Raw genomic sequence first — 13,778 nt, 5'->3', positions numbered from 1 at the left:
TATTTATACTCTTGTGGGTAGAATATTTCTATTTTTAAAATCTGTGTGATAGCAACTCTCCAATTAATTCTTTAGAATACATGTCAGAAGTTTTATTACTAGTTAATTTTGTCATTTCCAGGCTTCACAGCTTCATAAGTTTTTGACAGTTAAACAGTTTTAATGATAGCTCCAAATATTTAGAAATGCCAAAACATGTAAAAATAACCTCTCGAAATAGACAGTGACTGAAATAAAGCAGCAGCAGCAAAAAAAAAAAAAAAGATTTTTCCAGTTTTGTTGTCTGATGCTCTGCTATCTGGAATGTGAAAGAAAGCAACACATAACCAAAACATGGGGATGATATGGAAAGGGTTCCTTTCCAACAACCCAAAATGTGCAAAAAGGTACCTTGATTACTTATAATTAGTTTGACTCAAAAAGACAACAGATGTGGACTCAAATCTCTTGTTTGCATTGGTATATCAGTTACAGTGTGAAGTGGAACGAGCAGTGTATTTTAAATTTCATTCTGATAGCTTTGGACATATATTGCAAATAGTAAATATTAATAATTAATATATTTATCACTTATATAGCATCTTTGGTTTTCAAATTATTTCATAAACATTAATTTTCACTATGCACCAGTGAGACAGGACAGTAAATTTTATCCCCATGCTACAGATGGTTAAACTGAGGTAGAGAGGCTAAGGCCCATATTTTTAAAATATTTAGGAGTTGATGTGTTCAACTGAGTTAGGAGCCTACATACCACTGTAAAAGGGATTTAGGCACCCAGAGCCAAAGTCCAATTATGAGCCAAAGGGGTTTAGGCTCTTGAGTTCCTAAATCACTTTTGAAAATTAGATTTAGCCTTCTAAATCAGTCAGTGTTGTAACGCTGAGCACAGCAATGTCTAAATAACCTTTACAAATCCAGGCCTAAGTGAATTGTCCAAGGCCACTGAAGAAAACTAATTTCCAGGATTAGAACTCTGGGGTTTCTGACTCCTAGGCCTGTGTTCAAATCACTAGACCATACCCCCCTCTAGGAACCCCACTTCATAATTAGATGTATCACTGGGATTCCTTCCACCCACACAGAATCTCTTTGACCTCAGTATGATATTATGCTAGCATACAGGTCTGCAGTAGTGCATCTATTTGCAGGAATGGGGCTTAGATTTGTAACTTTAAAATGTGATATAATCAAAGTCAAAGGACTGACACAGTTAAGTCTACATGTCACATGGATGATGACTCAGCTCTAAGATTTGGGGTAAATAATTCAATGGAAATATTGATAAAGAAGAATTAGGAAGTGAACAATGAAACCCCGACCTACCTCTTTTTCTGCATCTTCCAGTTTCTTTTTCTTGCTCTCGGGCATCAAATCATCCAACCAGCTTAGCTCCCGTTTGGTAAAAAATAAATCCATGAGTTTTCTGACAAACACCAAAGCTAAAACCTGGTCAAGACATTTATTTCAATGGTCAGGGTATTGTAGGCAAATGAAAAATGGTAAATATGCTTTTAAAGGGACACTTTCAAAAGTGATTGTGTTTAAATTTGTAGTCAGGAGACATGCATGGCACAAGCATATATATGGATGGCTAAACTGTCTACTCTGTTTTGCTTGCATACATTTGGTTGGTGGATCATCCAAGAGGGAAGCTGGAATTTTATTCTTTATTTTGGAAGGGCTAATGCATTTTTCAGGGCTTGAGAAATTTTTTTTTAGGGTGCAGTATATTCTGGGCCAATTAACCTTTACTGTCATCCTCTAAAGCAGCATGAAATACTAATCTTTTTTTAAGTCAGTGATATAACTAAGGAGAATTGATTTCAGTAACAGAATCAATTGAGTTATTTATTTCAACAAGACATAAAACTGTTAACAACAAAGTCTCTCCAGGCACTAAAACCCCTTATTGAATGGATGTTCTTTATGTAAAACAATCAAGTAGAATTTTTTTTTAAGTGTCAAATTGTCTCATAAAGGACCAAATCCTACTCACCTTTCTCATGAGACTAGACAGTAGGGCTATTCAAATGTATAAAGTGAATGAGATTTGATCCAAACTGCAAGATTTATATAGAATTTCACTTAGATCATGCAATGTGAAACTATCCTTATCTATATTTTGAATATACCTGTACACAATTCATGTTTTCTAGCAATTATTTATAAGTTAGGAGAAATAACTTATCTTTTTGAGAAAATAAAAACATTTTTCATACCATCATTGGAAAGACAATGGCAGCTCTTGAAACCTTTATAACCCACAGGAGTACAAGACAGCTCAGCTGAATTATGGTGAAGAGATGGACTTTTCGAAGAGGAACATGCCTCAGATAAATAAAATCTGGTTGATGCTTTGCAGGCATCCAAAATAACTTTATTCTATCAAAAAGCTAGAAGAAATATAAATATAAAGCATAGATTTTAGCTAAGAAATTTATAAGCAACTGAAAACAGGGTCTTATAATGTGAAGTGTCAGGCAACCTTAATAAAAGATGACATAACCAGCCCCACCGATAATAAACAAAATTTAAAATAAATGGGACACTGTCAACTTGTAATCATATTTCCACATTTTGTGACAAGTAACCCCTAAAATATCTAGAATTGAAGGAGATTAAAGAAAAATGTTTGCTTCTTTCTCTTTCAGTTTGTTTTCTCTGTGCATTTGACAGCACTGTGCGTAGCCTACTTCACCGTTTTGTTGATGGTGCATGCCCCTCCCCCAGGCTTTGCAAGGGTGCATCCATCTCAGCACTTTTCACACACCAGTGCAGCTCTACCGGCACTAGCCAATTTGGGGGAGTTCATGTAGGCTGGGCATACGTGTTTTTACTACGTCATTTCACTTTGCATCAGTACATGAGAAATAGTCCTAGTGCCAGATCCTGAGCTGCAGCTGTGGAGTGCTTGGCACAGCTCAGAAGAGTGGGATGTTAAGGAGCTGTTGGTACTCCCACCATCCTTGGCCAGCTCTGTGCTGGCCTAAGCCCAATGTGTAGATTGTTGCCAATGGTGTTCCAGCTGCCAACTGCCTCCAGGGCCATTCCAGCAGTGGGGAATCACTAGAGCATTCCCTTTCCCCAAGTCATGTCCACTGTAGGAGTTGCTACAGTTGCTCTTCCCTATCTGAGATATCCCTTACATGTGGGAGGGGAATCCTCAAGAGTCTGGCTAAACCAGCTGTAGAGCAGCTAAACAAAGGATTGGTCTACTTGTGTAGATGAAACTCAAGCGGATGTTTACCATTAATAGTAGCAGCGATGTTGAAATGGAAGAGGCAGTAGGCAGGCCTGTGTACAGAGGGAAGAGGAAGGAGCCTGTGCAACAGTGCGTTGCTCTGAGGCCCACCCAAAAGTCTCTTTAAATAATCAACAGAGGAGCAGAAGAATCATTATCAGTTTTTAATTTCCATGTATACTATTTAAAGAGAAAAATCCATTTTATTTTTCAAATTAGTCACTTCCAGGAAAAGAAACTTGACAGTGTCCCTTTAAGTTTCTATATGAAAGTAAATAGAGAGTAAAAGAAAAAATGACTATCCATTTTAAAAGTAAACACAATAACTAACAGAGAAACATATGTGTGCTTTTCTTGTACTCCATTTTACCTGAATTCCCTTTAGAGATGAAGCACCCATGTAAAGAAATACCCCATAGAGTACTGGCATAGGAATAAACTGCACAGATGAGGAGAAAAAAAAGGAAGAAAAGAAGAACATAATGAATATCAGTTCATGTATAAAGATATTTTAATTCAAAGAGCCATATTCCTGAATTAATCAAACCAGAATAAATTCAGAATAACTCCCTTAAAATTAGTAGAGTAACTCTGGGTTTACAACTGTGTAAATAAAGAGCAGAATCTGGCTCCAAAGATGCATTTTGCTTTAACAGTTAGTTACCACAATGTACTTTACTCACTGTTCTCAAAAATTAATACAAATGCCCGGAAAATAAAAGTGTAAGAGTACATACATAAAATAATCAGATAGCTTTCCGGTAAAATATTGTTCAGAATGTGACCTGAACATTGCAACCAACATTCTCAGAAAAAGCATCTAAGATTACACTTTTTTCATACTGTAAATAAAACAAAATAAATAATACTGCTAAGGGAAATTGTCTGTGTTGCTTGCACAGTGTTGTAAGTACAGTGCACGACTGTTTCCCAATGATTTTGTGAGTCTGACTATCTAGTTAAAATGTGCAGACTCTTTCTGGTACAAAGTATGTGGGCAGGGAAATCTTTCCATATTTAAGCACCTATTTTAAATGCAATGCACACAACGCACTTTTTTGTGAAACATGCTTAACATTATATTTAAATCAGAATTACAAAAAAATATAAGCATTAAACAATCTATTCCCTTCATGATAACCATACATAAGGTCAAATCCTGATCTCTATGAAACCTATGGCAAAATTCCCATCAATTTCATTAGGACAAGGATTTTGCCTACAAGGCTTACTGATATTATTAAGAATCATGTACACGTATGGTGCGAATAGACCCCTAGTTATTTGCTTTGACTTGGAACCTGCAGAGAATGTGAGAAAGCTTAGCTGGTTATTTCAAAGACATCAACTGCAGAATGCTTATTGGAAACCCCCTTTTTTAACCCACAGATCGATCACACAATGTTCTTAAGTTATCCAAATACTGAACAAATTCGGTTGCTCGTGTAATTTAACCAGACTTTAGTTTTTAGATGAAAATTTGCCATTAATCCAAGGCTAGACTAACAGTGAAACCCTGGGCCCACTGAAGTCAGTAACAGAACTCCCACTGACTTCAGTGAGGCCAGGATTTCACTCTAATCCTTTTTGGTTAAAAATATTAAATGCCCCTACCTATTTTATTATGTGAGTGTTAGAATACATTGATTGTTGTCATACACAGAGCTATTATTGCAATATAGGATACTGGTTGGCAGTGTGCCTAATTGATAAAAAGCATAATTAGAATTGAAATTCTATGTACGGTACAGTACTATTCACTTTTTCTTTATTTTTGAAAATGTATTACCTTAAGAACACTTGTCAAAAAGACAGATGAGCCCATTAGGACAAAGATCATGAGCCCTGTAACTCTTTGTTCCCGTATTCCAAGAAATTTGGGCTGCTCTCCTGGAGCAGAGCACTCCGATTCCAGTTTCAAGCTATTCACATGGGAAATAGAAAGGACGGTGGCAGCAACAAACCATGGTAATCCCATAATAGAGCACACTCCAAGCATTAGTGCCACCATCAATAAGTCGAGATGGTATCCACACCCTTTCTGTTAAAAGAAACAGCAACAATAACAAGATGTAAAATGACATCTGGATTAAGGAAAGCTCTAGCAGCAGGCATACCTAATTAACTATTAGAAACAATTTCAAAAACTCAAATGCCTAACAGAAAATAGCAGTCCTCCATGTTTTACCCAAGCTGATGTCAGCAGTGGGAGAAAGGTGGCTATGATGGTGATAGTTTGGTAATTTATGTGAAATGAGTTGGTGGTTTTAGTCTAGTTCCTAGCAGGCAAGTGTCCATATCGCAAATCTACTACCAAAACTGGTATCATTTGGCTTCTTTTCTGGTGGTGTCATGAGAGATACCAAGAGAAGCCATCCATAGAGGTGGTCCTTCCATAGCCAGTTTCAGATATGCTGGTGAGCAAATATGGGCAAAGATGTGTCGCTGCTGTTTTACCTGGACCTGATCTGTTGATAACAGTGGATGCCAATTACCAGGGCTGCCAATATGGTATCATTCACATGCAATGAATTCACTTTTTAAAAAAAACTTAATAGAGGAGAGCAAACAGACATGGTCATACAGAAGGTTGAAAATCAAAGGGATTCTTCCCTCCACAATATATCACAGATACTGTTAAATTAGCAGCTACAAAACTAATTTAAATCGTCAGTGTCTATAAAAGTACATGCACCTTTTTGTATGTTTTAAAATCCTTTATATTAATGCCACATCAAGTTAATAAGTTCTCAGTAGTATCATTATCATGCTAAACTGAGGTTTGCTTGTGATTTTTTTCTGGAGATTTCAATCTGTGTTTCTACTTTTGTCCATTGTAAAAATAGTCTTCTATAAATTAAGAAGGTTGGTTAAAAAAATAAATCAGGTACTGTGCTTTTTCAGTTTCCCCCGTTACATTCTTAAGAAATACAATCCCATTGGTAGGAACAGTCAGTATGAAAGAAATACCATCTTTAAAGCTTGACTGTGTTAGACAATCAGATAAAGTCAAGTTATAACATTTCTGTGCTACCGAGCAGAGGTATGTAAAACATTTGATTCAAACCTCAAATGCATTCAAAATCAACCTTGGTTTGTGTTCAACTTGTATGTGAGAATGAACATTGCTTTGCATAAAGATTTTCCATATAAATGAACTTTTTGTCAAAGCTGGACTTTTTTCCTCCCTCTTTCTGAAAACCCAGGAGCACTGTGAGTATATTCAGACTACAGGTGGAGGCATAACTCCCAACTAGCGTAGATGTGTACATACTAGATATGATCGACATAGTGTTATAAGAATAGCAATGTAGCCAAAGAGGCATGGGTTAGCTGCCTGAATATATATCTAGGGTCTCAGACAGGACTGTATTTGGCTGGCTACCTGCACCACCACAGCTACACTGCTATGTTTAGTGAGCTCTCTCAAATCAAAAGAAAACATCTACCGTGATGGAAATTACACCACTAGCTGCTGTGTAGACATACTCTCTGAGACTGTGGTTCACCAGTGCACTTAAAGTTCAAACTGTTACTGAGAAAAGTCACATGGGGTAAATCACATACAGTATTTTCCAATATGGCAACACGTCCAACTTCCTGTTCTAATGAAGCAGTAAAGCTCATGCAAATAACATGAAAGTGTTGAACCAGAATCTTACCTGTAAACTCATGCAGATGGCTTATGACAAAAAAAAAAAAAGTAACTAAACCATTTCCAAACAAACTTGGAAGGGTTTGCTACAGAGACTAAAAAAAGAAACTCTAAGGCACACTCTATTCAGAATTTCTATTCAGGAAATATAAAAAAGAGAAAAAAATGATTTGGAAGCAGACAATTTCTTTCTGAAGATGAGTTTTAGTTCTAAAATAAGAAGTGTTTGGGTTTCTGAAATGTAAGTCACATACCAAACATGAAAATGCCATTTTTATTCATTTATTTTGTTTACCATGGGAGACATCTTCATATAAGGTAAATCAAAGAAAAAACTCCCTTCACTATCTCACTAGTCTTACATCGAAGACATGTCTAGCTAAACACAGAGATGTGTTAACAAAGATTAGTTATATGCACACATGCACTCAAAGAAGGAGTTTAAATCTAAATCCTAACAGAGACGCCTATTTTACCTTCTGACACAATTTGGAGGAATGTATGCACTAATACATACAGAATCAGGGAGTTTTTCCCGGGATCCAAGGAAACTGACATATGGGAGGACAAGAAAGCATAGCAACAGGTGATGCTATACCAGACCCCAGCAAAACTAATATGCAGCAAGACAAGAGGGCAGCCAGGAGAGCCATCTGACTCCCAGATGCCAGTGCTGAAAAAACACATTCCAAAGCTTGGCAGCAATTTCCTGCATCTGTCAAGTTAACCACATGCAATGCTATGGATTGACATGAAGAGTCAGGCTGACAAAAAGGGCAAAAAAAGAACATATCAAATGTCACAATCATCGAAGAAGAGGCAGTGCAAAGTGAAGGACGCCAATACATTTGCTAAAGTGATCTGGAATTGGATTGTTGTTTATTAAAAGTATGTCAAAAGAGGCCTAAATTTGCTGATATACAAGTACAGAAGCCTGCTGTTGGATTTTGCCCAGCAGCTTTTCAGAGAGGTGATGCCCCTTTCTCCCCTCTCCATCTGTCGACATCCAGCAGGAAGTTGTTCTATGTTGTTTTAAGATCCCATTTTCCCTCTAAAGTTCAGTTTTTACACTTCTCCCTCCTCCAAGAAGGAAGGGAAGAGAAGAGAAGAAAGCACTTATGGGGAAATTCAAAAGATATAGAGAGGCAGAGAAGGAAGAAAGTGATAAGAAAATACCATGTCCCCTTAATAGATTCTCAAAATTAAGCCCACCAGCAGATGATGTCTGGATTTCAAGAGATATTAGACATGACTGTTTAGATTAAGTAAAGCACTTTGGCAAGTGCTTAACTTAAAGCATATATTGAAGTTCTTTGAAGTCAATGGGTCTTAAGCAGCTGCTTAAAGTTAAATGACACCTGCTTAAGTGCTTCGCTGACTTGAGGGGTATGCTGTAAGAACACTTTTAAAGATGTGTGTAAAAGGAGAATCGCTGACAAAGAATACAAATTACATACACAAAATTAACATACTTGCTCAATTTTTTAAAATTTATTGAAAAAGACTGCTAAATAATGAACAGTAAGTTAACTGTTATTGAGCAGTGTTGAAAGTACATTACATAAAGCAAAATAGGAAGGTAAAGTAAACATATGACCTTTTGACTGTGTTCTATAAACATATACCTTTAGTTTGTGTTCTTTTCTGTTGATAATAACAGCTGTAATCTGCTGGTCCATAAAGATAAGGATAGTACAAAGCAGAGCTGGAATTATGGCAGCTAAAATGGTCCACCAAGGATTAGGCCCCAGAGGAGAGACAAACCAGCCACGATCATCTCTGGTGGGCTACAAAAACATAAGGTAATGTATGGCCAATTCAGAATTCTAGTGATTATTAAATGCTCTGACTTTGCAGCTACACAGACAAGCACTACTTAGGAAATGATAGGTTTCATTTAGAGATGCTTCTATAAAGAATTAATATCTTGCTGTATAATATCACAGAATATACTAAACATCATACTGTAAAACAGTACCAGAAAGAGCAGGTAAATATAAACACAGCATTTCTTTAAGTCTTTAACAGTTATATGTTAACTGGGATATTACAGACTTTATTGCATTCAGTAAAATGATAATGATCCAAGGTCTCAGGGGGACGCCCCAAACCATATAATAATCTAGGATTTGGATGATCTGAGAAACATGTGACTGCAAACTTCCCAGTCTGCTGGCTGAGTCCCCCAATATAAAGGAGCACGGGGGAGCCTGATGAGAGACAAGGGCAAGGGTGAGAAGGAAAATAGGGTGGAGAGAATTGGCTAAGACTCTTTAGTTAGACCAACCTACCTTTGCTCCTAAGGATCAAATAGCCAAACTTCACTTTTGTGAAGATAACAGGGAATTTCAGATTAATGAGATTTGGATAATAAAGGTTGCACTGTAAAGAGTTTATTATTATTTATATGTATTATGGTAGAGCCAAGGGGACCACAAGTTGGATCAAGGCCCTGTTGTTTTAGGAACTATAGACACACACACACACACATACATACATTCAGAGAAGAATTATTATTCACTTGTTATCAAATATCTACTTAATCTACTATGTAGCAAAGTATTTTAGTGATGCAATACAACAGTACAGTTTATTAATGAATTACCTTGAATGCATTTGGAACCTGAAGCTTTGGAGACGGAATCCCCAGGGCGTAGTCAATTAAAACCATGGACATAATAGTGAGAAAGACAGCGAAGTCACTGACTATAGACCGCACCTAAAAATATTGAGCCAAATGTCATTTCCAGCAGGGAAATACCAAAAATATCCACATGGGATTTGAGAAAGCAAATACAAGAGCTGTAACTTAATTCCTTTTATGGCTTAAGACAGTGGCTCTCAACCTTTCCAGGCTACTGAACCCCTTACAGGAGACTGATTTGTCTTGCCTACCCTCTCAAATTTCACCTCACTTAAAAACCACTTGCTTACAAAAATCAGACATAAAAATACAGAAGTGTCACAGCACACTCTTACTGATAAATTGCTTACTTCCTCATTTTTACCATATAATTATAAAATAAATCAATTGGAATATAACTATTATACTTACATTTCAGTGTATAGTATTTAGAGCAGTACGAACAAGTCATTGTCTGTATGAAATTTTAGTTTGTACTGACTTCGCTAGTGCTTTTTTTGTAGCCTGTTGTAAAAGTAGGCAAATCTCTAAATGAGTTGATGTACCCCCTGGAAGACATCTGCGTATCCCCAGGGGTACATGTACCCCGGGTTGAGAACCACTGGCTTAAGGGAATACTTTCCTTGCGGGAGAGATTGTGCTCACCCATGTGCTGTTTCAATTTCACAACGTGGAGAAAGAGCACAAGGACCCATTCTTGTTCATTCACATTGTGGTCAGGCACATTGGCAGTCCTTACACTCTCATGAGTGTGCATGAGGACAGTGCCACCACTGGAGTGGGGGATGGTAATAACTCCATCCTTCCTCCTCACCAACCAGAGAAGCTGGTTCAAAGGGGAGCATGCACTGCACTCTTGCCAGGAGTACTGCAGCAGCCTCAAGAGACAATGCAACTCTTCCTAGGAATCTAGATTGGTGGGAGATAAGTAGCTTTGGTACAGAGTATAACATGCACAGGGTGGGAAATATTTAAGGAATATGAACAGGATTTGCAGAAGGACACATCACTTGTAAACAGAGCACCATGCTAAAGGAAGAACAATTTGCAGTGAGAGTAGTGTTCTCTTTAGAACATCAAGCTATTTTTTATCATTATTCCTTTTTCTGAAGAGAGCTGAGTTTTTAACCTTTAGGACCAAACCCCCTACTGAGTCACTCTTCAGTGTTAAAGGCTGATTTAAGATGTTTCTGTTTGTCAGATTTTGCTGTGCAGTACTTTCTGTTTTAAACATCAAGATGGAAACAGAAAAAATAACAAAAACAGATAACTAAACAATTTCTCTACAAAACCCCAACAACTTACAGCACTTCACCAGCAAGAAATTATAGAGGGCAGCAAGAAACTGGGTCTGCAACAGTGGAGATTTATACTTCCACAAGATTTACACAAACTTTTGCGTTAAAAAGGTATATTCCAGGTACCTTTGTTGGAAAATATCGGCTAGTCTTGAACTGCTTCAGTGTGGATGATAGTGTTACTGTAGAAAAGAACAGGATGACTGACCAGAAGAGAACATCTGGAACATAAGGGCCATGATGTCCACAGGCTCGTCCAACGTACTCCCCATGAAACGTCCCACATTCCTAACAGGAAGAACAAAGCAGGATTGTTTTGAAAAATGCCCTAGTAAATGCTGTTATATATTTTTTTTTCCTGTGATTAGTTACTCCCTTAAATAAATGACAGATTAAATCATATAATATATTTTCAATAGTAAACTATTTTTTAATTTTTAAGATATTCTTTCATTTAAAACCCCAAATCTTTATATCTGAATTGTATGGACAAACTGTACTTTTCAGCTGTAATGCTATGAAGAAAAAAGGAAAGCTAGAAAATGAGAATTGTCCATCTCAGAATGAACATCTCATACACTCAGACATTGTGCCATAGAGCACTAACGAAACTTAGCAATGATTGGTAGTTTTTCCTAGAGATATTTAACGACATAATCACTATGTGATATCAATTAAGGATGGGCAAATTGGTCTGGATAAATAAATCTTCTCCCATGCTTTGAAACAAACCTGTATTTGTTTTTAAACAGTTTGGTTGTATTTTTTTTTAATGTTTAATTTTCACATGGCTGCTGAGAAAGGAAAGAAAATACTCTGATAAGGGCTACTCTTGTTGCATTTCCAAGCTTTAGTTGTTTGTTTTAATTTAATAATTTGAAGGAAAACTATTCAGACCTACATATTATCCCAGAATGGAACTAACAAATGTATTTACCAGAAGGGGGCAGCACACTTCACAAAATTTTCTTTGCTTAGGAAAAGCTGAGATTGTTTCTAAAAAAGATCTGATAAAATTCAGGGAATACACCAAACAAAACATTAATATTTATTTCAGACAACAGCTTCACTTCAAAGTCTGATGTGTCACAATTTGTCAAATTTTAACCAATTTATTTTAAAAAGATAGCATACAGGTCTGCTGCAACCTAAATCTCACATGTGAACCTTACATTTCAGATACACCTCTAGTAGAAATCTAAAAAATGATTGTCAGACAGCCATAAATACAGATGTGTTCAGCTTCCTAAACAATGAGCACAGAAATGTGGGAAATCTATGAAGATGTGAACTATAGAACATGGAATCCCACTGCTCACTCACCAAGTAAAGGAATATAAGAAACAGAGTAACCTGAATTGAGGGGTCCATTCTCCAATACCCTGACTATGGGAGAAGACTTATGTGGTGAAAAAGTAACTGACCATACTGTCAAAATAACAAATTGGGGCACTTTTGTGGCAACATTTATTAGAGTCATAGAATTCTCAGGTGCTCTACATTTTGGCATTCTTCTTTGACCTGTTCTATTTATGTAAGAAAGAAAGAAAGAAAGAAAGAAAGAAAGAAAGAAAGAAAGAAAGAAAGAAAGAAAGGCAAAGCTCTGCCCCATCCCCCATGGACTATCTGTCCCACACTTGCCTCCTCTTTATGGTTCTGGTCACCACAGAGAGAAGGAGAAGTGAGGCTATAACAGCCACTAGGTACCTATTCCTTCCCATTATATGCTGCCAGAGCAGAATTTTTTCATCAATTACACAGAGTCACTGACTCATCAAATTCATATTGCAGTACCATGGCTGGACAATTTATGACAAGCTTTGGTTTTGAAATGATTGGCAAGAAATACACCCTAGTATGGGATGAGAGTGAGACAAGGGAGTGCAAAACATATATATCAGTATAGCAATACATCTGGGACAAACAAGCAGTAGGTATTAAAAACCAGAAAACTTCGATTGATGAAATGAAAAAACAGAACATTTCATGCATCCCAAAAGAAGCTTTCAGGACTTTGGGACACCAGATGAAAAAGTACAACTGCCCTGGTTAAACCAAGGCACATGGTCTCTTTATGATGGCCTATGCACAAGGGTGAATTTCATCCTGTAAGAATATTTATCAATTTAGTAACTGACTATACTAATGCCTGTATCAAGACTCTAAGCGGGCCCAGTGCAAACTAGAGATTTGCAAAAATCTGAGCAGACTAAGACTCAGCCAAGTGTTTGTGCAGTTAATAAAATGTATTTTCTTTGCTCTTCTGATAAACTTGACTCCTGTGTCCTTGCTAAGCATTACACTTATGAGGCCTACCACCAGGAACACTAACAAGAGTTAATACGTGGAAAATACAGTGCTGTCTGTGTGTGACCAGAACAAATCACTGAAGGCTATCACTGGCATATTTTGGCACCAGGGTGGGGTTGCGAATGACATGAAGAAATTTCAAATGATGAATAAATATATAATTGTCAGGAAATCAGGATATTTATTTGACAGGCATGGGGGATATTGGAAAATCTGTTCAATCATACTGCTCCCAATTTAAACTAGATTATTGACCATAAATCTTTGAGGGGAAGCTGAGTTATATATTCCTGAATCCTTCATTGTGTGCAGCTTTTCAGCTGCTTAATATAACACGTTAGGGCTTAGTAACATTTATTGTTAAAATTGAATTAGTTATTTTATATCTAAGATACAAATATACTCTGAGAAACACTGTGATAGCAGACACCTTCTCTTGTTATTCTGAGAGCTCACGCTATCAGGTCTTTGCTGAAATCGCTAGGATCCCTTAGAACTGTGGTTCTTAACTTTTTCCATATTGTGACCACATTTTACAACACAAAAAAGTTTCAGGGACAACCCCTACACATACTCCCATCAATCCATAAAGAAAGAGAAGGTGGTTATGACCCTATTTAGATCTTT

General features: G+C 36.9%; 1 protein-coding gene across 2 annotated transcripts in view; it reads right to left on the bottom strand.

The window, feature by feature from the left end:
• The window catches only part of SLC4A10 (solute carrier family 4 member 10), a 187,133-nt gene that overhangs the window by 8,547 nt on the left and 164,808 nt on the right, over nt 1-13,778 (bottom strand). For both annotated transcript variants that reach the window (XM_026647498.1, XM_026647499.1), the window contains exons 16-22: nt 10,968-11,129; nt 9,505-9,618; nt 8,525-8,686; nt 5,034-5,285; nt 3,615-3,683; nt 2,223-2,396; nt 1,327-1,449 (exon numbers count right to left, since the gene is read on the bottom strand). In XM_026647498.1, the coding sequence (XP_026503283.1) occupies nt 1,327-1,449; nt 2,223-2,396; nt 3,615-3,683; nt 5,034-5,285; nt 8,525-8,686; nt 9,505-9,618; nt 10,968-11,129 (1,056 nt within the window). The remainder of the gene's footprint in view (nt 1-1,326; nt 1,450-2,222; nt 2,397-3,614; nt 3,684-5,033; nt 5,286-8,524; nt 8,687-9,504; nt 9,619-10,967; nt 11,130-13,778) is intronic.

Source organism: Terrapene carolina, unplaced genomic scaffold (genome assembly GCF_002925995.2).
Source record: "Terrapene carolina triunguis isolate 2854851 unplaced genomic scaffold, T_m_triunguis-2.0 Scaffold62, whole genome shotgun sequence".
In the NCBI taxonomy this organism is placed as follows: Eukaryota; Metazoa; Chordata; order Testudines; family Emydidae; genus Terrapene; species Terrapene triunguis.
The sequence above is the reverse complement of the archived record's forward strand: the minus strand, read 5'-3'. Positions and strand labels throughout refer to the sequence as shown.